The sequence below is a fragment of the Sinocyclocheilus grahami genome, unplaced genomic scaffold, assembly GCF_001515645.1.
Source record: "Sinocyclocheilus grahami isolate Dianchi unplaced genomic scaffold, SAMN03320097.WGS_v1.1 scaffold16.1, whole genome shotgun sequence".
Taxonomy (NCBI): Eukaryota; Metazoa; Chordata; class Actinopteri; order Cypriniformes; family Cyprinidae; genus Sinocyclocheilus; species Sinocyclocheilus grahami.
The window spans coordinates 334,111-357,009 of record NW_015505195.1 but is presented as its reverse complement, the minus strand read 5'-3'; the positions used below and the strand labels follow the sequence as shown (position 1 = coordinate 357,009).

At 35.3% G+C, this 22,899-nt stretch overlaps 2 protein-coding genes across 4 annotated transcripts in view; one reads left to right on the top strand and one right to left on the bottom strand.

Annotated features, from left to right (window-relative positions):
* The window catches only part of acbd6 (acyl-CoA binding domain containing 6), a 35,751-nt gene extending 22,339 nt beyond the window's left edge, over positions 1-13,412 (bottom strand). For 2 of the 3 annotated variants that reach the window (XM_016295919.1, XM_016295928.1), the window contains exons 1-6: positions 12,965-13,412; positions 12,244-12,308; positions 11,883-11,979; positions 9,379-9,461; positions 5,993-6,098; positions 1,202-1,291 (exon numbers count right to left, since the gene is read on the bottom strand). In XM_016295919.1, coding sequence (XP_016151405.1) covers positions 1,202-1,291; positions 5,993-6,098; positions 9,379-9,461; positions 11,883-11,979; positions 12,244-12,308; positions 12,965-13,240 — 717 coding nt within the window. In that variant the 5' untranslated portion in view covers positions 13,241-13,412. The remainder of the gene's footprint in view (positions 1-1,201; positions 1,292-5,992; positions 6,099-9,378; positions 9,462-11,882; positions 11,980-12,243; positions 12,309-12,964) is intronic. The other variant, XM_016295911.1, reaches the window with a different exon arrangement.
* Positions 13,413-18,785: 5,373 nt separating this feature from the next.
* xpr1a (xenotropic and polytropic retrovirus receptor 1a) overlaps positions 18,786-22,899 on the top strand; it is an 81,924-nt gene continuing 77,810 nt past the window's right edge. Inside the window, exon 1 of the mRNA XM_016295889.1 lies at positions 18,786-19,247. Within this exon, the coding sequence (XP_016151375.1) occupies positions 19,179-19,247 (69 nt within the window). The 5' untranslated portion in view covers positions 18,786-19,178. The remainder of the gene's footprint in view (positions 19,248-22,899) is intronic.

Below are 22,899 nucleotides of genomic sequence, written 5' to 3'. Positions count from 1 at the left end.
TAAAAATTTATAAAAGTGTTAATTTCCTTTTTTCTTTCTTTCTTACCCCAAACTTTTAAATGGTAGCCTATCACAGTTTCCATAAAAAATAATAGGTAAATAGGCAAAAACAATGTGTTTTCAACACTGATAATAATAAGAAATGTTTCTTGAGCAATAATAATAAAAAAAGCATAAGAGACTTAATTTGAATATAATATTTTTACTGTATTTTGGATCAAATAAATGCAGCCTTGGTGAGCTTAAGAAACTTCTTTTAAAAACATCTTAATGACACAAAACTTGTGAACCAAAAATATAAATCTAAATAAATAAATGAATGCATATTTATATCTATAAAATCAGTAACCATACTCTGTTATTATACCTAATTATTACCATTTTTAAAACATTAATTGAGATTTAAATGATGCAAAGGTAATCTAAATGTAAAAATATAGAAAATTAACATGCACTTTTATTTCATTTAATTGAACCTAAACTCATTACTTGTCTAACAGTTCACAGCAATCCATTTTGAATAAAAATTTATAAAAGTGTTAATTTCCTTTTTTTTCTTTCTTACCCCAAACTTTTAAATGGTAGCCTATCACAGTTTCCATAAAAAATAATAGGTAAATAGGCAAAAACAATGTGTTTTCAACACTGATAATAATAAGAAATGTTTCTTGAGCAATAATAATAAAAAAAGCATAAGAGACTTAATTTGAATATAATATTTTTACTGTATTTTGGATCAAATAAATGCAGCCTTGGTGAGCTTAAGAAACTTATTTTAAAAACATCTTAATGACACTAAACTTGTGAACCAAAAATATAAATATAAATAAATAAATGAATGCATATTTATATCTATAAAATCAGTAACCATACTCTGTTATTATACCTAATTATTACCATTTTTAAAACATTAATTGAGATTTAAATGATGCAAAGGTAATCTAGATGTAAAAATATAGAAAATTAACATGCACAATTAAATATTCAATACCAATATATTGTTTGTTTTATTCCATACCATTAAGCGAAAACCCATTACTTGTCTACAGTTCACAGCAATCCATTTTGCAATTAAGTTAGTCAATCTGTGTTTGTTGAAGGACTAAATATTTGCCTTCATATCAGTTATCAGCTATAACATAAAAATGATCTTGTCATCGTTAATCAGCCAGAATGTCTTAATGTACATTTACAGACTCACCTGGCTATTAATATCAGCATTGTTCTGCAAGAGTAGAGACACCAGGTCTTTGTGGCCCCTGTCACATGCCCAGTGCAGGAGAGCCCGGCCCTGAAACACAAAAATACTTCATTACGATGAAACTTTACAAAGTAAAAAAAAAAAACGTACGGTGGAAGCAAATACAAAATCTAATCTGATTTTATGATTAGTTTCAATCATAAAAAAAGTTTCAATTTTTCGGCTTGGTTTTGCTTCAGACAATGCACAATACGTATTTTAGTCAATCCAGGGCATTCAATCCCATAATTCAATCCCTTACTCTGATTTAGATACAATTATTTAATAAACTCCCTTTTCTGGCTTTGATACGGAGCATAGAAATGAGCACCAGCCAAGAGGCGTGTAGAATATTCAATAACATCCCATATTTGCGAAGGATCTCTGCAACCCAAAACCATAGACGTGTCTACAGACCACACAATTTACGGGTCGACTCCTTCAGATGGATGAATCCCTCTTCACCTCTAACACATTCATTTATTCCCTTTTGTTATGCGGACCTCTATAAAGTTAACTTCACAATAGATTTCTCTCCTCCAGAAAAAATTAATTATGCACAACAATTTATAACTCAGAGCCTTTAGACCCAACTATTTAACGACGTGCTGACAGGAAGAGTTCTTCTCTGGCCACCGTGCAGGCGAGAGAGAAGGGCATTGTGGGAGGGAAAGATCATGGGCGCTCCAGAAAGAAATTGCAGTGGGACGGGAGACTCTTTAGCAGTGATTGATGTGATTCTGGGGACAAAAAGAGAGCAGACCCTTGATCACCAGCGCCGCCCCCCAGGCCTGAATTCGCTTGTCCCTATCAAGGCTGCAGAGTTCATTTTTCAGTGAAGGCCAATTAGATAAAGCCAACTCCTTAAGTCGTATTCCATGGCTGAAATTATATTGATCCCCACTGCTGCATGTTAAAATTGATATTTATGAGGGAGTCTGAAGCCTTACATCACAAGAGTTTTTTCTTTTTTGGAGAGGAGGGTGTCCCCTGGACGCTTTGTCAAATTTTCATCAGAGATATAGCCAAACATTTTTCTTTTCTTCTACTCTTCTCCCAAGACACACCATTCTCTGGATCCCTTCACTAGCAAATTGTACTACAATGGCTTTTTGGACATGGCTTCTAGACATGGTATTACTGTAGCACCATGTAAATAGAAAAGAATTGCACATGAATATGGTAATTGTTCAGTACCATGGAATATATTAGAGCACCATCGTATTATTATTACATCATTTGTATTATATCACATCATTTACCAAAACTGAGTGTTACCAACTATGTTTTTGTCAAACATGTAATTAGAAGAAACAAGTAACAACCTACATGATAGCGGTTTAAAAAGTAGTGAGGAGGCTACTGCTACATGTTTTTCCATTTCATATGTCATTTTATCATAGCCTGTTTCTGCCTTGGAGTAAAAAATTAAAAAGATAGGCCTAATTGTGAGATTAGGTATAAAATAATAAAAGTTGCCATTATGAGAAACAAAGTCGCAACTGCAAAGTAAAAAGTCACTAAGTTATAAAGATATGACTATATTAATAATTAGGTCAGTATGCTTTTTGTTTTTTTTAAGAAATTATTACTTTTATTCAGCAAGTATCAGATTCCAAAAAAATATTTAGTAGCACAACTGCTTTAAATATTTCTTGAGCACCAAATCAGCATATTAGAATAATATCTGGCAGCTGAAAATTATGTTTTGCCACAACGGGAATTAATTACATTTTAAAATTCATTCAAATAGAAAACTGTTATTTTACATTGTAATAATATTCCACAATATTAGTGTTTTAATTGTATTTTTCAGCAAATAAATCAGCCTTGGTGAGCATAAGACACTTCAGAGACATTAAAAATACTTATAGACCCCAAACTTTTGAACATTAGTGTATGTATATATATATATATATATATATATATATATATATATGCATATGAATTTAATTAAATTTTTAATAATTAATGTAGTACTTAAGTAGTTTGCTGTAAATAAAGACACAAACAGATCCATTTTTGATATTATGAACATTGTTATTGAAACTAACAATTTCATAGAACATGAATTAACTCAGTAATTAAGAAATGCTAACAAGATGTGAATGGAGAAAGGGATAAAATCATCCTTTTGGTGACAATGTCTCAGCAAACATAACTAACACATGGAAAAACCTATATCATCTTCCTCAATTTCCTTCCAACTAAGCGGAAGAGCTCTAGAAACAGTAAAGATGTAGAAATCCCACTGATTTCACCTTCCTGTCCCCAGTGAGAGCTCTGGATTAAGTGTGACAGGCATGGACTCTACTGCGGGGCGGTACATTGAGCAGGGCTCAGTGCAGATGAATAGGAAACCTCTTGCTTTACAATGTCCTTGCCAAAGAGGGTGGAGAGCTGCCGGCTCAATTGCCTGTAATTGATGGGGCTGTTCCAGCGCAAACAGAGATAGAAAAGGAAAGCAAGAAATTCTTGGGACATTTGCACAAATCAGTCCAGCCCTCTTTTGTTCAGGCGGAGGGGCTAATGCCTATCAGAGGCATGTGTGGACCTGTGGTCCACAGGGCATTTAAGACATTGCCATTATAAGACAGGAAAAACATGACACACAATGCATGTCATAAAGCAGCAGAAAAAACACCTAAATTCACACTGACAATTTAGATAAAGTTCTTCAGTATGTCAGATATAAATGCATGTGTTAGATCGCTGTTGTTTTGAGTTGACATTATCTGATTCAGAAATAAATTCCTTTATAAAAAAACTATGTGCTGGTAGAGTGATGGTATGAGATGGTAATATTACAGTACTTTGAAATTTGTCCATTTTTACATAGTGGTTCTTAAATGGTATTCCAATGTTGGCCATGAATATCATGGTTCTTACCATTACAGTGGGGGCCACAAGTCTGAGACAAGTAGTGAAAATATTATTTTAATACAATTTTTTCATTATGGTATTATTATTATTATTATTATTAAAACAAATGTGTTTAATTTAATACATTTTAATTTTTACACAAGAGTTTAATATAGACAATGTCTTTAATAGTTTTAAATTGCCATATAATAAATGTAAACCATTTTGACCCAACTGTACATTCAAAAAACATTATTTATTATCCAATTATTTATCATTTATAAAAACATTATTTATTATCCTATTATTTATCATGTATAAAAACATTATTATTAGTAGTAGTAGTAGTATAGCATCATCAAAAAATGAAATTACTGAATTATTAAAAAATTTAAAATACTTAATCCCCCCCATTACATAACTACAACAGTAAAAGTTGTAGTAGTAGTAGTAAATGATAATAATAAAAGAAAAGACTCACAAACATCAAATCAATATGAAAAACTTTTCATAACATAATTACGGAAATATTAGGGAGTATAATCAAACTGTCAATTTTTCAGATTATAGAGTCATGTGGAACTACAGCATGATCAGTCAGCGTGCAAAACACACGGGGAAACCTAAATAAACATGTCCACCTTCTGTGCATGGCCATGGGTCCAAGCACCCCTCTGGTCACCATCCACTATCATCCCACACTAAATAACTCCCAAGTTTTCCAGTTTATCCTGATCTATTGTCATCATCATTGAGATTATTTCTCCACTGCCCTGTACTCGGCTGCACTTGTACATTAAGGGTAATGTATTTGACCCCTGCAGAGATAGGCCGAGCTGTAGGAGGTCAAATGGCAGCCATGAAGCTCATCTCAGCCCAAATTAAACCACTGGCAACAGCCTCTGCTGAAAACATCAAATGGCATTATGTTCAGAACAGAGCGCATGCATCACATCTTAATGCTGCAGTGAGTTAAAGCCACACTGTCGGCGTTTAGGACTTCAGGCTGAAAGCAAGGCCTCATTCCTCACAGTTCTGACCTTGAGCGTGTAGCACAGCTTGACCACAAGCGGAAGATGGGAAGATGGCAGAAAAATATATATACATGTGTATGTGTATATATATATTAAAGTTAATTTTAAAATCTGCTATATATATATATATATATATATATATATATATATATATATATACACAACAGATTTAAAAAATCACTAGTGCCCTCTAGAGGTTAATCTGCTGAACTGCACTAGTGAGATGAACCATGGTGGATTGACAATGGCTGCCATCTGGCCGACCTGATGGTGAGCCAACTGGTTCCCCACTTTCAGAATTGGAGTGCTGAAAGAAATGAAACGGGCCAGTTGGTCACGATGATACATGAATAAAAATGGGTTAAGCGGATGGATGGTGATTCCAGTGACCTTTGGAGTTTTAGTTGTGTAGGAAATGCTGATCTCTTAAAGGGGTCATAGGATGCCCATTTTCCACAAGTTGATATGATTCTTTAGGGTCTTAATGAAAAGTCTGTAACATAGTTTGGTTAAAATTTCTCAATGGTAGTGTTAATTCTCCTAGAAGCAGTTCTCCTAGAGACTGTTTACTTTAGCTGCATTAATCGTGAAACTTGCTAATTAGCACATTATTAGGAAAGGTGATTTGCAAAGATTCATTAAAAAAAGCCTAACACTCACTTCTTCTGTAGGTGAAGCTAGATCACGAATGATTCGCACGAACATAGACGCATTTATGTCGATCGGGGTTAGTAGATTAACAAAAAACCACTGGGTGGATTTTTATCATTTTACAGTGGTTGTGTACACACACTGCCAACACACATTTCAGTTCAAACAACTTGTAAAAGTGCAAAAAAAATTTTTTAAAGCCTACTTCTTCATCCCTTGTATTCACGTCCACTTTCTTGGAGCTGATGGCCTTGCTGACGTGTTCGATGTTGTTCTCTCTGCAATAGTCGAATATATTTTTGTCCTCTTCCCTAAAGTCAAACACAACATAGGAAAAATACTCAGAAAGAGTGTAAAGCAATGATCACACCAAACCTTTGACGAAATTTCATAGAAATCAATTAAAGATCAACTGAAATAGCATTAAATCATAGTAGGGAAATTAAGAAACAATCGTCTAATCTTAAATATTACATAACCAGGGTCAGTGCTGTCACTAGAAATTCTGGGCCTAGTAAATGTGAATTGCTGAGTGATCACCCAAGAAGGAAGATAATGCCAAGCTAAACAGATGTGGATGGGTGCCGCAAAAATCATGTTACTGGCAGGCGTCTCATGGTCACACGCCATCTACCTCTGTGTATGTACATTCTCAGGAGCCTGGCGCTAACCACAGCAGTTTTAATTATTTTCCGCTCTAATCACCTTGTGGCATTTGGGCCAAGCCAGGCATGGCAGAGCGAGACATCGAGAGAGAGAAAAAAAAAGGGTTATAGGGGATGAGGTACAGTTGGTTGGAGAAATCTCATTAAGAGATTTACCCCTGCCCCTCTTGCCCATGGAGGATGGCAGATTAATTGCATTTGGAGCACTATTGTGTGGCCGCCCCTCACTCTCATTACAGGGGCAGGGCAGATGAGACTGACAGCGGATGGGACCTCTGTGCCTGAGAGATACAGGAAATAGACAGATTGGCCAACCTAAAATGAACTGATTTGAAAAGTAAATGCGAGACAGAAGAAATGCTTGAAGATCCATGTTATGCCAAGCATTGAGAGCCTCTTGCTTAAATTTCATATACCTCAAAAAGATTAATTTTCATATTCAGAACAAAATATCAATAAATCTACAGAAAGTACAATTTCTTGCAGTAAGACAAAAACATTTATAGCAGTTTCCACAAATATGGTACAAAAACTGGCCTTGAATTCAAAAAATCAAAACGAAAGTTAAAAAGGCAAATTTGATCAAATTGATAAATCTGAATGGGGAAAAAACCCTACTAGAATGGGTAACCAGGTTGTAAATTTGCCGTAAATTTAGTTGCTTTCAAAATTCAAGTTACATTTTATAAAATTAAAATAAAGCTAGAATTAAAATTTAGAATTAATTAAATTCAGCTAATTTTTAACACATGAATTTAACCATCAGATTATGTCACAAATGTAACAAGCTATTTTTTTGTTTAAAACTACTGTTTAAAGGTCCAGTAAGCGATTTCTGAGAAATGCTGTTGATATTTGAAATCACCTAAATAAACACGGCCCTACCCAAAAGAATCACACCGCTATCTTGCCTCCGCCCCCGAATTTCTGAACATGCTATTCAACACAGGCACCTCCCCCATCACTACTGGACATGCCCCTTACTGGTGATTGGCTACAAGTGTGTTTTGGTGCTCTGTCCGATCCACTTTCAACAGCATTTCTCAGAAATCGCTTACTGCACCTTTAAAGCTAATTTTCATGCTTACGTCTTACATTTCTATTTTGACAATCAGAATCATATTATTTCATTTATTGTATTCATGAAGGTCAAGACTTCTGCTTACATCATACATTTATATAATAAAATAGTTTATCTAACAAATCTAATAGATATAACAACAAATGAAAAAACTAATTTGTGCTTTAAAAAAAGCAATGGTACACCAAAGTGCACAGTTATCATGGAAAGTGGCTTATGCCCATATATGTGTGCAGTAAACCTGATCTTATCTCACTTGTAGTAAATAAGGCTGAATATGTGAGCGTGTGGTCTTCTTACCGTGACCCAGTGTGTCTGTGCCATGTGGGCATCATTCTTCTTCCAGGGGGAACTAATAAATAAAACTGCTCATTCGTCAGACTGATGCTGGCCTGTGCTCCTAAAGCCCGAGTACACACAGGCACACGCTTACACCTGATTAATGGCCCACTGATAAATGACATGGCATCAGTGATGCCGCTGAGCATGCTGGGAAGGTCACTGGTCATTCCGCACAGTATGATCAACATTTTCTGATTAGTGAGAGACCAAACAAAAGATCTGTGTTGATGTTTTCACACATAGACTCAAATGCAGATTATTGAGGTGAATCTGTGTAAATCTTCAAATATTAAAAAACAGATATTACAATATTATAAACAATTCTTCAGTGCACAGCAGGAGTCATTCATGCTCACCAGGCCATGTTAAAGAGATAATAAAAAGTAATTGACTTCCACTGTATTTCTGTATAAACAATGGAAATCAGAACCGAAACCAGTGGTTACAAACATTCTTCAAAATATCATCTTTTATATTCCAAAAAAGAAAGTAAGACACAGGTTTGGAACAACAATGGGGTGAGGAAATGATGATAGAATTTTCATTTTGGGGTGAACTATCCCTTTAACACCATCAATCAGTGATGGGCAGAGCTGACATATACACACGGACAGATGACACATCTCGTCCAAAACACACTGCCCTCCAAAATAGGCCGATATTCTGAAACTGACACCTCTGCTCCCATCAATCAGATCATATCAATCTGATCCATCTCTCTCCAAGGCATCCTCACAGAACAACTCATCTATCATGCATTCTTTGGAGGAGAAAGCTTCCTTATTCACAACTCCTGCAGAAGCACAGGATTATGCAATTTGGCCAGTTGTTTCCCAAGTGAGTTTAAGCAAAAAAAAAAAAACGAGAGATGGCCTTGGAGTTACAGGTCGTCTGGTGTAGCAATCGGCAACGCAGAAGTCATTATGACTCTCTAATAAAATGCTAACGAGAGGTTTGAATATGCTGGATGCCTCTCAATCACCGAGCTTAGAAATTGGAAAGCAGCGAAGCAGTCTGCATGGCAGTCTGATTGGGTCACGCCCGAAATGGGCCGCTCAGCGAGCGACAAATGGGAGGAGAGGAGGGGGGAACGGGATGTTAATTGCTTTACTTTTCTGTCCCCAATGAATGACTCACATTCTCCTGGGACACGTCAACTTGGGGAATTAACCCCTGTTGCACTGATACTTCTATATAATTCTTTCATCCATCCATGCCTGGATCCATTTTACATTCTTATCATCGATATAATCATAAAAAAAGTAATTAAACACCGATTCCTGAGGCCTCTTCACCCCCCATGCATGCATACTAATATTGTTAATTTAAGAGGTAAAACCATGTGAATGCAGCCCTTAATTTGTCTGGTTAAAGGGAAGAAGCTACAGGGCGTGAGGTATCTGTGTGTTCCATGATCAAGAAAATTATTTATGCCTCACTGATGCAAGAGTGATCACTGCAAATTATGATAAAATACTCATATTCATAAGCAGGATTTGTTACCTTATCTTTTCCTCTTGGTATAGAGAGCTAACCGCTGGCCCGCCAAATCCAGTTCGCATCTCTCCTCCCCTTCGCTCTGACGACTGAAAGAAAGACACAAGTATTATGTCTGGCACCAAGAAAAAAAGGGAACTTTTTATAATGCTCATTTATGAAGCCTAGAGATCCATTTAAAGGTTTTAAAGGAATAGTTAGCACAAAAATGTATGTTTGTTAGAAATGTACTCACTCTCAAGTCAGCCAAGATGTAGATGAGTTTGTTTCTTCATCGGAAGAGATTTGGAGAAATGTATCATTATATCACTTGCTCTCCAATGGATCCTCTGCATTGAATGGGTGCCGTCAGAATGAGAGTCCAAACAGCTGATAAAAACATCACAAGAATCCACACGTAATCCACACGCAGTGAAAAACTGTGTGTTTGTAAGAAACAAAACTATCATTAAGGCGAATATCCTGATTCAGACAACTTTTTCACTAGAGAAAGCAATATTATGGATAGAGGACTATTTTAACCAGAAGCAACGGATTGAAAGAAGAAAGTCATATACACCTAGGATGGCTTGAGGGTGAGTAAATCATGGGGTAATTTTCATTTTTGGGTGAACTATTTCTTTAATGATGTATTTGTTTATAACAAACACACAGCTTTTCACATCACAAGCCATTAACTGATGACCTGGAGTCATGTAGATTAATTGTGGATTATTGTGATGCTGTCTATCAGCTGTTTGAATCCATTTGGATCCATTGGTAAGCAAGTGATGTAATGTTAAATTTCTCCAAACCTATTGCGATAAACAAACTCATCTACATCTTGGATGGCCTGAGGGTGAGTACATTTTCAGCAAATTTCAAATTTTGTGTGAACCATTCCTTTAAACAATGTAAAAAAATATATACACCTGGCGAACAAACGGAACATGAAAGTTTATGAAAACAAAATAACACAGTAGCCCAAAGGAGCCACTCTCAGAAACAGTTTAGGTTAGAAGAGAAAGGTACTGTACACCTCCATCAACCTCAAACATGACAGAAAACTTGCAGGATGCTGCACACGTTACTAACCTTTTTCAGTCAGAACATCATTTGGCAACAGCAAGAGAGAGCACACAAAGGACTCTTGGTATTCAACCGCTGGTGAAACCCACTGAGGAATGGATTAATATTGCATTGTGCAGCCAGCTCTATAATACAGCAATTTTAATTCAATGACATAAAAATATTACCGTTTTGAGCAGAAAAGTGCTGCATCTGCACTTCTGCTTGAATAGCAGGATTGTATTAAAATACCGTCAATTTGTGCACTTTTCTTTTGTTCCTCCACAGCAGGTGCACGGAACAACAGAAGTGCACAGGAGGTCATGAATAAGCGATTGTCTCTCCTCCCTCCCCGGCTCTCTCTCTATCTCATAATGGAGCTTCCTGCCCTCTTTTAACACGCTAACACAATCAGTTCATTCTGTAAGGTGGGGAATTTGTTTATGTGCTTTTGTGCCCATCTGGATGGCAGTCAGATTGCGTTACCTGCAGTAGTATCAGAGAAGGGGATGTGTCTGCTCTGACATGGGGATTATGGGTAAAAAGCAATAAGGCATAAGGAAGATAGATATGAAGAGAATAAAAAAAGCAAAAGAGAAAGAAAGAGAATAAAGCTAAAGCTAAGAGAAAATTAGAGATGAAGGAAAAGAGTTTGAGTTAAACTTGACTCATATATTTGATATATATATATATAGATGGAGTTGGTCTGTGTAAATTAATATTTTCCCCTCTTTTATTACACAGACAGTAGAGAGTGACAGGAAAATTAGTGGAGATAGAAAACGGTAATAAATTGCAAACGGTAATAAACACATTGCAAGCTGGACTTAAACCCGCAACACCCACTTAAGCAACATGACTCAACAGAGCATATGCAGATGTGAACCACTCAGCAGGAGTGGATAGCAGCAACATAAACTTTTGCTTAAACATGACTGCATAATAATTTCAGAGGAATTATATAATGTGCATGAATCATCTACAGATCCAATAGAAAAGACACAGAAATGTAGCAACTCAATTTCTGATATAATTTGAGCATTATTCTTAGCACCTTGGTAAAAACAATGGGATATTTGAGAAGGATGCATAAACAGAACAACTGCACAATCAGAGACTGCCCTCTTCTGGACATGTTATTCAGTAACATTACAGCACAATGCCTATAGTTTTACCAAAAGGCAGATCCACTTACAATAAATATAGTTTAATTGCATGAAAAATTTGCTAATTAGTGCTATGCTTCATCTGAGAGCAAAAAAAAGTGAATCTCCAAGTTAAGAAGTGAAAATCTCTGCAGAACAGCACAATGCAGATCTGTTTTCAATAACTTGTGTGGGTGGACTGGAACTTGTGGGATATCAAAACATCAGTACGTCAAACTATTTAATAGCAAAAGAGCCAGAAGAATCTTGTTTTCCATCCCCTCATGCAATTGCCCCTACAGTAGGTTTAATCTTTACCTTCTGGCTGCCTTCTGGATCCAGGGCACATACACAGGACACATACTCCTGCATGGCCTGCTCCGCACTCATGTCCCCCAGCTGTTTCCATGCTGACCTGTGAACAAGAAGCACTCTGTTGGACTTTAAAGACTCTAAAGATTTGGATCCCCCCCTCACATTATTGGACACAAAGTGAATTTACATTTATATTAATTTATTGAGCAGTCGACTTTATCCTTATAAATGAGGGAAATCATAAGCCATTTGTCATAAGAGCCAACAATATTCATAGTGCTAATCACAAACTGACAACAATGCAACGAGCCCAAATGAAAATTCAAGACTTATCAAGGAATGCGCGGCTTGTTAAGGCACTTACCATTTTCTCTGACCCTCGAAATCGAAGAAACCAGGTTTTGGTGTATTGCACTTTCCAACTTTGACCTGTCAAACATACACTTTTAGTTTACATAATAATATCAAACGCTCAAATAATGTAATTTTTTTTAGATAGTACTGATGTCAAATATTTTAGACTCCAAATCTATTTGGATATTTTATTTTATTTCATAGGTGGAGTACGTCTTTTTTTAATTACTTATAATTAATTTACTGTATTTTTTTCTTCTTCTTTTATTACACAGACAGTAGAGAGTGACAGAAAATTTAATGGAGAGAGAAAAAGGTAATAAATTGCGGACATGTTGCAGACTGGACGTAAACATACATCAATCACATAAGCACCACTTCTCAACTAATATATTCAATGTCTACTAAATAATAATTACTTTCAAATGCCCAAATAACTGGTTTCAGTGCCAGATGTTTTATACTCCAGAACCAACAGGCACCTTCATCTGTCAGAAATACATACCCTTTACAAAACCTTACCATGGCAACCATATAATTTGTATCAACACTTTTACTACAGTTACTGTTAGTGCATTAAAAAACTGGGGGAACTTTATATTAGCCATCACTTTAAAAAAATATATATATTAAATAAAATGCCAAACAATCTCGCTTCGTATCGTCTTTGCAGAAGATGTCATGCTAATGTATTATGATTTCACAGTATCATCAACTAAGGCTGGGTTTACCTGCTTGAACCTGGCGTACAGATACAGCAGCTGCTCTCTACTGGCCGTCTGGACGAGATCTCTGACCCGGTCCGCTGCCGCTTCAAATTCATTCTCTAGATCGACTCCTTCTAATCGAAGCGCTGCATCCCCAGCACTACAATCAAATTTCCCTAAACCGAAATCTGAATCCGAATCGGATCCTCCGCCGAGCGGCTCTCCGGTGTCAGGCCGCGCTGGATCAGTACCGGAGCCCGTCGCCGAGTCTGGGGAGGAGGACGGAGATCTAGACGCCATTGAAGAGAATGAAGATACCTTATAGGGGTAATCAACAGTATATTTGCTTTAATTATTATTAATCATAAAAACAGCGCAGACAGTTGACTGCTACAGTACGTTATCCGTAATCCGATTCAGTCGGACTTGTTTTGAGAATTGGTCCGTGAATGGTACGTCACAATTAAAGGCACGAGTGCGTCCCGCGACCGCTGGTAAAAGTTCCAGCGGTTTTTAGCTCCTACCAGTTTTTCAGTGGACGCATGATCCGTGAAGTGGAATACTGCGACCATGCTAGAACTTTTAGATGTATTGGGGGGCGGTTTCCCGGACCGAGATGAAGCCTAGTTCTAAACTAAAATGGCCCTTTAAACCAGATTAACAGAAATCAGCTTTCTCGGTCATGGTTTTAAATAGTCCTAGACTAATAGTCTAGTCCAGAATTTAATAGCCTGATTTCCTGAAGGAAGACTAGAGCTACTTCAGGACTAAATTGAGGCTTAAATCAAACCTACCAGGAGGCAGGTTTAGCTTCAGATTAACGTTGTGTTATCAGTCTTTATATATCAAAAATATTGGCACCCTTGGTAAATATGATCAAAGAAGCTGTGAAAATAAATCCGCACTGATTTGTACAAACTCGATTCCAAAAAAGTTGGGACACTGTACAAATTGTGAATAAAAACAGAATGCAATGATGTGGAATTTTCAAATTTCAAGATTTTAATTCAGAATACAACAGATGTAGCTCTCATGAAATCCAAAATGAGCCAATATTTGGCATGACATTTCAAAATGTCTCACTTTCAACACTTGATATGTTATCTATATTCTATTGTGAATAAAATATAAGTTGATGAGATTTGTAAATTATTTGTAAATAATAATAAATTATTATTACTCACAATTTGTACAGTGTCCCAACTTTTTTGGAATTGGGTTTGTATTTATTACACACACACACACACACACACACACACACACACACACACACACACACACACACACACACACAAAACCCTAAACTTTCATTGAAGTAAAATGGTAGGGAAGGGAAATCTCATTATGAAAGAACTGTTTTTCTGACTACAATTAATTGCACCCTTTTATTCAAAACTTTTTGCAACCTCCTTTTGCCAAGAGAACAGCTCTGAGTCTTCACCTATAATGCCTGAAGAGTTTGGAGAACACCTGACTAGAGATCAGAGACCATTATTCTTTACAGTATCTCTCCAGATCCTTCAGTTTCCCAGCTTTAGGGTTCAGATCAGAGGACTGGGATGATCATGGCAGAAGCTTAATTTTGTGCTCAGTGGCCCATTTTTGTGTTGATTTTGATCATTGTCCTGATAGAAGGACCAAACAAGGCCCATTATAAGATTTCTAACAGAGGAAGTCAGGTTTAGATTTTTTTTATCTGTTGGTATTTGCTAGAATCTATGATGCCATCTATCTGAACACGATGTCCAAGACCTCCGGCAGAAAAATAGGCCAACAATATTAAAGATCCAGCAGTATATTTCATTGTACACACTTTTTTTTTAATCCCTGTGTGCATCACCTTGAGTGTTTCCTGCAAAAAGAGCTATTTTTTTAGGTTCATCTGACCATAGAACCCAGTTCTGTTTGAAGTTCCAGTAGTCTGAATGTGCTGGAATTCGTTTTTTCCAAACCCTCCCAAACAACTTGTGGTGATGTAGGTGGTGTTTGATTATATATATAAATTTTTTTAGGCTTTCTGACCCCAAGACTCTTTGCAGAGTCTTTGGCCACGTTGCATTAAGACAATACAGACACATTAGACAATATACTGTAGGTAGATTTGTAACAGATTTATAGATTTGTTTCCTGTTGATTGGAACTATTAATTATTGTCATAATGGTGTAAATGGCCATTTTCAATGCTTTAGCTATTTATTTTTTTTTGTACTTTTATTTATTTATTTTATTTATTTATTTATTTTTCTTTCTATTTTGTTCTATTTTTTTTACTTTGTATTTTATGAAGGTCAACAATCTGTTGCTGCACATCAGAACTATATTCTTTGGTATATGATTAAGGGAATTTGGCCTATGTGTTCCTCATATTTATACTCCTGTGAAAGAGGAGGTCATGGCTGGACAATTTCATGCTCCTAGTCACCCTGGTGTGCTAACAAATGTAGATATGAATGGAAATATAGATATTCAGAGATTTTACTCATAATAATTTCTAGAGGTACAAATAGTTGTGGCCAATGTGTATTAGAGAAAATGTTTTCCTAGTGTGATTTTGTTGAAGTTATATATATTTGTTGAAGTAATATATATATTTAACTTATTAAACTTTTATTTTCTATTAAATTTTTATTTACTTTTTTTTTTTTTTTAAATATCGAAAGGATAAACAAGATTTATTTTCACAATCTTCTTTGATCATATGCACTTAGGGTGCCAATAATTCTGACCATGACCATAACATAATAAACAATAATAATAAAAATGCAAAACTGACAACACCTGATTGCAAGAATTTATGCAAGAATTCATTACAACCAGATTTCTAGGCATTCCTTTTCTTTTATTCCACACCTGATGTGTGCAGTTTATTTAGCTTGCTTTAAAAAAGTTTCATCTTGTTCAGTAAAGTATTTAATGTTTGATTGCAATATTTTTTCTGCTGCCATTGTTTCATGCAATTTAAAGCTTTTCTTGGTTCATTCCATGTTTTATAGGCAACCTCTGTCATGCTAATTCAGATTAGCACAGATTTTAAATGATTGGTTTATTTTAGTTCAGGACTCCATAGTCCAGGAGTTAGTAATCTGTATTTAATCTGTTTCAGAAAGCCATTTTGAACTATTCTAGATGAAGCCTACTCCAGACTTCATTTAAACCCTGTCTGGGAAACCGCCCCATTGTCTATTAAATCACTATATTTTACTATATTATATTACACTATACAATCAATTATTGGCCATTGCAGTTTCACAAAGTATTGAAAACTTTGAAAGAATTTCAACTTACACACAGAAGAGACACAAAATGTAATTTACATTATAGATGGTTCGCAGCAAACCTTATTTTCTTGATATTAATGTAACACAAAGAACACATTGTCCACAAGATGGCAAACAAATCCCATTTTAATGAGCAAATCTCGATATTACGCCTCCACTGCCATCTCATTCCTGTTCAACCGCGTGCATTATCCCCCCCCCTTATTTCTGACTAAATTGATCAGATTTGATTACTTATGTAATGTATAATTTGTGATTAAACTGGATTTTTCCTTACATTTCCTTGCACATTTCTGGTTGGAGAAATGTTTTACTTGAACCTCCCTGTGTTGGCCAGAAGCTCTAAGTGCCACCCAGTACGTTCCTAAATATAACAACATAAAGCGGGAATGCAGGCCTCTTAATGGGCATAAAATCAGGTCTCAATGGCTTTGAGTCAGCAAGCAATATATCAGTTAAATGTAAGTAAGCAGATTCAACATAAACAAGAAAACATAGGGCCTATGTGTAGGCTATAAGTTATATCATTTTCGCGTATTTCTATTATGTCATAAGCAATAGTGTATTAATATTAACATTAGATTATAACAAATAAAAACAACTAGTAATGTCTAACGATAAGTTTTGCAATGTTTCATTTAACAAATCCAAACACACAGAGCTTCCACAAAAAAGCTTGTCAACAGTTGCTAACGCAGGATTGGCCAATAAGGCATGTAGGATGGGATTTAGCAAGATCAATTTGCAAATAAAATAAAATATTATAAAATTATATATATATATATATATATATACAGTGGGTACGGAAAGTATTCAGACCCCCTTAAATTTTCACTCTTTGTTATATTGCAGCCATTTGCTAAAATCATAATCTAGAATTTCAAACATTTAGCAAACCATTTAGACCTTTGCCAAAGATATGTAAACATTTTCTGAGTTGTTGCTAAGATGTTCTGAGTGGTTTTTAGCACATTGCTTATGCCCACTTAAACTGATTTTCCATAAAATTAGCCATTTCATATAAATAAATAAAAAATGCATTTCTATACACATATTAAACAGAAGGAAAAAAGATAAAATAAGCAAGTTTTATTACTATCCTTTTTCAGGCACACTGAAAAGGTCACTTCAGAAATATCTTTGCAAAATACAGTGGGTCTATTAATCATGACAGTTGCCCTGACTAAATTAACATTTCATTTGCATGCATATTCATGCTCTTATATTTCTAATTATTTAACACAAGTCATTAACATGATTTCCTCTGATGACAAGAACTTAATTTTCATAAACAGTATGAATGTCACAGTAAACCACACATAAAATGGTCAGATCACACAATGTCACCTGTTACTTGAGGACATTCTGAAATTGTAATTACAATAATATATATGAGTGTCTGTGTGTATATATATATATATATATATATATATATATATATACTGTATATACACACACACACTACCATAAGTAATAAATGAAAGTATTAAACTGTAATTATGGTTATTACCATTAACTAAAACATTTCTGTTAATTAAAAAAATACATATAAAATACATAAAAAACTTAAACTAAACAAAAATGAGAAAAGTTGCCTTTGCAACTAACTGAAATAACTTAGTTGAAGCATTAAAATAACTCAAAAATAAATTAAAAACTAAAAATGATGGCTGCATGGCTGCAATATAACAAAGAGTGAAAAATTTAAGGGGGTCTGAATACTTTCCGTACCCACTGTATATATTGTGTGTGTGTGTGTGTGTATGCACACAAACACACACAGGTTTGTTTTTATGGTTTATGGGGACTCTCCATAGGCGTAATGGATTTTATACTGTACAAACCGTATTTTCTATTGCCCTACACCAACCCTACCCCTAACCCTACCCCTTACAGGAAACTTTCTGCATTTTTAGATTTTCAAAAAAACTCATTCTGAATTATTTATAAGCCTTTTGAATTACGGGGACACTGAAAATGTCCTCATAAATCACCTTCTCGTTGTAATACCTATGTCATACCCATGTTATTATACAAATTTGTGTCCTCATAAACCACATAAACATGCACACACACACACATACACAAACAAATAATGAACTATTAGGGTTAGGTTTTGAAAGTTTACTGTTACTTGTTTCCTTCTGGCTTGACATAGAAAAATCATTCCTGATCAGACACATACATTTAAGGACAGTAAAAATAACGAACTAGTAATAAATGGCATAATAAATTATATGTAAGATAATATTATATAGCCTATAATATTATTCTTATAAAACATTCATTCATTCAACATTCATTCAACATTCATAAAAAAAATAAAATAAAATAAATAAAAAAAAAAGCAATCCAATTATATATATTATATATATATAATATACAAGTTGTTTGGGAGGGTTTGAAAAAAACGAAATCCAATTTTCAAAGAAAAATTCATAGAAAATGTACATTAATAACAAAAAAGTATAAAAAAGTAATATGTACTTTTATTTGTAAATATTAAGACAAAAAGCATGATAAGATGAATCACCAACAGTTTGTAAACGCAGCTCACGGCGCGCTGTGACGCACACACGTCTTTCACCAGTGCGCGCTGATGGCGGACAACAGCTACTTCACAAACGCCTCGACCAGAGAGTCCGGAGAGAGAAAGTCCCTCCCAGAGACGCCTGCACCGGGGCTGTAGCGCTGTCATTTAGGCACCTGTTTTGGGAAGTAGAAGGAGGGTACTTTTAGTCCCCTTTTGTTGCGGGTTTCACTTTGAGTGGGGTGATATGTTGTACCGAGGACTAGTGGACTCTGATACACCGGACAGGATTTAGACAGAGCGCAACGCAACGCACGCAACGCACGCGGCTCTGTAACTTAGTGACAGAAATAACAAAAGCCCCAAAAGAAGACGCTGCCCGACCAGAGGAGATTATTATAGTCCTACTGTGGATATCTGCTCCGCCAGCATGAAGTTTGCGGAGCACCTGTCCGCCCATATTACTCCAGAATGGAGGAAACAATACATTCAATACGAGGTAAGATATTTATTTATGAATTTTGCATGCTGCATGTAGCCCCTAGTTGCGTCGCAGAGATTGTGAAGCAACTCGGAGGTAGCAGTATGAACAAAACTTCAGCGGGCTATTTGATTTGAACAGGTTGTAATTGTGAATATTGTGGAAGCTTCGAAAGATTGTTTACGGGCTTAAGTTGAATGATCTCTCTCTCTCTCTCTTTCTCTCTCTCTCTCTCTCTCTCTCTCTCTCTCTCTCTCTCTCTCTCGCTCTCTCTATAAACTTATCAGACCTAAAGTGAAACAATAATGTGTCTGAAAAATAAATTGCTAAATGCACTTTTTTGTTGTTGTAATTTTTGCATTGAAGTACACTATATGATAGCCTACTACACAATATAGTATGCATCATATACATAATTTGTCTCTTTATGTTATTTGATATTAATGAGGGAACCATTGGCAGCTTTTACATTCAGGCATTTTTATTTATATTTAAAACCATTTGTTGCTATTTCCCTTTTTTAAATTTCAGTTAATAGTGATTTTATTCTGGTTTCTTGACACTCTCACAAATCAGTGCATCTAGAGCATTGTCAAACACCTGCCTGCATATTTGGGACAAAGAAGGAGAAATTGCCTTAGAAATGTCTATGTTATATATTCTGTTTTAAACAGAATTGTGAAGTTATATTAAGTGAACTCGCCTAAATTCTTTCTTAAGTTTTCTTTTTTGGGATTAAGCCAGAAAGGTCATTTGATGTAATTTGTTTGCTCGCCCACTTTATGTCTGTGGCAATTAATTTGCTGAGTGTAGGAGTTAAATTTATTTCTGCAGAAAAATCTTTCTTTTTTTCTTTTGAATTACATTTTAGAATGTAGCTTGATAAAACAGCATATTATATGTACAATATTCATGATTTATGATTGTTGCACTCTTATTAAATATATAATATAGCATGAAAAAAATATATATCATGAAAGGTATTAATTCATAATTTCCACTGCAGTCCATGGTTTCCTACATTTTCAACCACCATTAGTTTTATGAATTATGAACAAAGGAAAGCTCTGAGAGATTCATGGTATATCCATCATTAAATATATCATGCCCCAATATTAAGCCTCTGCTTCAGTAGAATCTAATTCCAATTAAAAAAAAACATGATTCATTAAATTTAAGACATTTAAGAATTACTAGTTAAGAAATTATTATTATTATTTATTATTAATGAGTGTCGTGTAATATTTTATTTATCTTATGCTGTTTTTGTTGACATCTGAACAGTGGATGGAAAAATGTTGTACTGGTCATTCTAACTGTTGGTTAATGAATAATTTCACGCATGATTTTAATCTGATGTTGGTTTATTTATTGTTTCTGTGCTGTGGAATTATTGACTGCACCCTTAGACAATAAATCAGTGGTATTTGTTGTGTGATGGTGGATGGTCAGCTTCAGCATCCGTCTTGGCGCAAAGGAGGAGAAATCCTTTGTCTGGAGCAGTGAATCCGTAATCAGACGCAGAACCCAGACAAACATGCACTGTTGGAAAAACTGCAAACAAAACACATTTATCCATGACATTTGCAGTGATTGTCTGTTAAGAATCATTCTAGTAATTTTTTGTTCTTACATAGTTTGGCAGATTGAATAGTCTTTGACCATTTAATCAAAAATAGATGCATCTGTTGCAGATATTCTCAGGTGCTTTAGTGAATGCTGCCACTGTTGCATCTAAGATTGATTAATTCGTCTCAGTTGTCTTTGGGTGGACTTTCATTGTCAAACCTCAGTTACTAGCCGCATGTACCAATTTGCATGTGCGAATGGACTGCAGTGAGATTCCAGCTTGATCTGTCAAGGACAAGACAAAACCATTTTTAATTTCTAATGATCAACCTGTCATTTGACACTACCAGAGATTGTTATATGGATCTGTGAGCTGTATTGACACTGTTTACATGACAGATATATGATTAGCAATATCCTTTCCAGCACTGTATTGCCTTATCAATGAACTGTCTGACTCTATTCTTTACATGAGGTGATAGATTGTGCAGAAATGGGAGTCTAGGCTCTGATTTTCTCTTGGCAAGATGAAGACAAACATCTTTTTTCAGCTACATTCAATATAAAAGGAGTGTATCCCAAAGAAAAGCAGAATTTATTAATGTTTGGTCATTGAAATCCCTCTGTGAGCAGTTAAGCCATGATTACTTGACGAACTCGTCTCTGCTCATCTATTGCTTTGCCGCCTGTGGCTAGCAGTGCAATAGAAAGTCAATGGGAAGTAGCACCACAGGCTCTACGCAATAAAACCCCATAAACTGTTTTTAGGAACCCAATAAAGAATGAACTTCTTAAAGGGGTCATAGGATGCACATTTTCCACAAGTTGATATGATTCTTTGGGGTCTTAATGAAAAGTCTGTAACATAGTTTGGTTAAAATTTCTCAATGGTAGTGTAAAAATGGTAGGGTTTCTGGGAGGTTGCTAGTAGGGTGATTCTATGCGGTTGCTAAATATTCTGAGTGGTTCTTAGTGTTTTTTATGTGGTTGCTAGTCTGTTGTAGGCAGTTGCTATAAGGCATTGCTAGGAAATGTTAGGGTTTTGCAGAGTGCGAAATGAGAAGAGTCCACCAAGTATTTGTGATCCCCAGGTAAGACTTGGATCCTTCCTTTAATGTACATCTGTGAGATTAATTTTGCCTATTTTATCTTCCTCTGGTGCAAAATGTTAGTCCGATCATATGAGGTATAATTCATGTGTGTAGCACAACGGTACAAGTCAGGCTTTGGGCCAAATTTGTAAAATTTTAAAGATTTAGAATAAATCACTAAACCGAACCATGAGCAATAGTTCTATACTTGCCTTACCAACAATATATATATATATATATATATATATATATATATATATATATATATACAGAGTATATGAAGAGTTCATTTGCAAAAATCCGATAACTCCATTTTTATAATTTTTTTTCAGAAATCATTTTTTTTTATTGCGCATTCCAAGTAATATCAATCAAACTGCAGTTGGGTTGATTTGATTAAGTAATAATAACTTAAACAAATACAGGTAATTTACAAAATTAAAGTTAATTGAAAATATGTTTTTTTTTTTACATATTAAAAGTTTTATAGCAAAAGCAGGCAACCAACAGTTGTTTTTTGGCAAAAGCAGACAACTCCACATTTCATGTTTTGGAGTTTAAAAAACACTCGTTTAATCTTTGTAATCTCCTCAGATGACAATGTAGATACCTGACAAACATTGTTGTGATCATAAACTGTATGAATGTGATTACACTCAATACACAGTGCTTTTCCCTCACCCGTAACCCGCTGCTTTTGCAAGGTTCCGTGAAAACGTTTCAGCTTTTATTTTCCTTTTTCGCCCTGAAGAAGATATCACAGGTTCATCAAGTTCGTCGAAATTATCCATCCTCGATCACTTTTAACAGCTAGCACGTCTTTTCAAAGTGAAAGTAGCCTTGTCACCTGACCTGAATACAGCGCGCTGATTTGCTAAAATGGACTTATCGGCTTCTGTTCAAAAACAACAAGGGCGCTTGTCTGCTTCTGCAGACAAAACCGGCTTTTTTGACAACACGTGTTTAGGGTTCAGATCGCGCTATATGTGGAGAATAATGCACGGCAATCA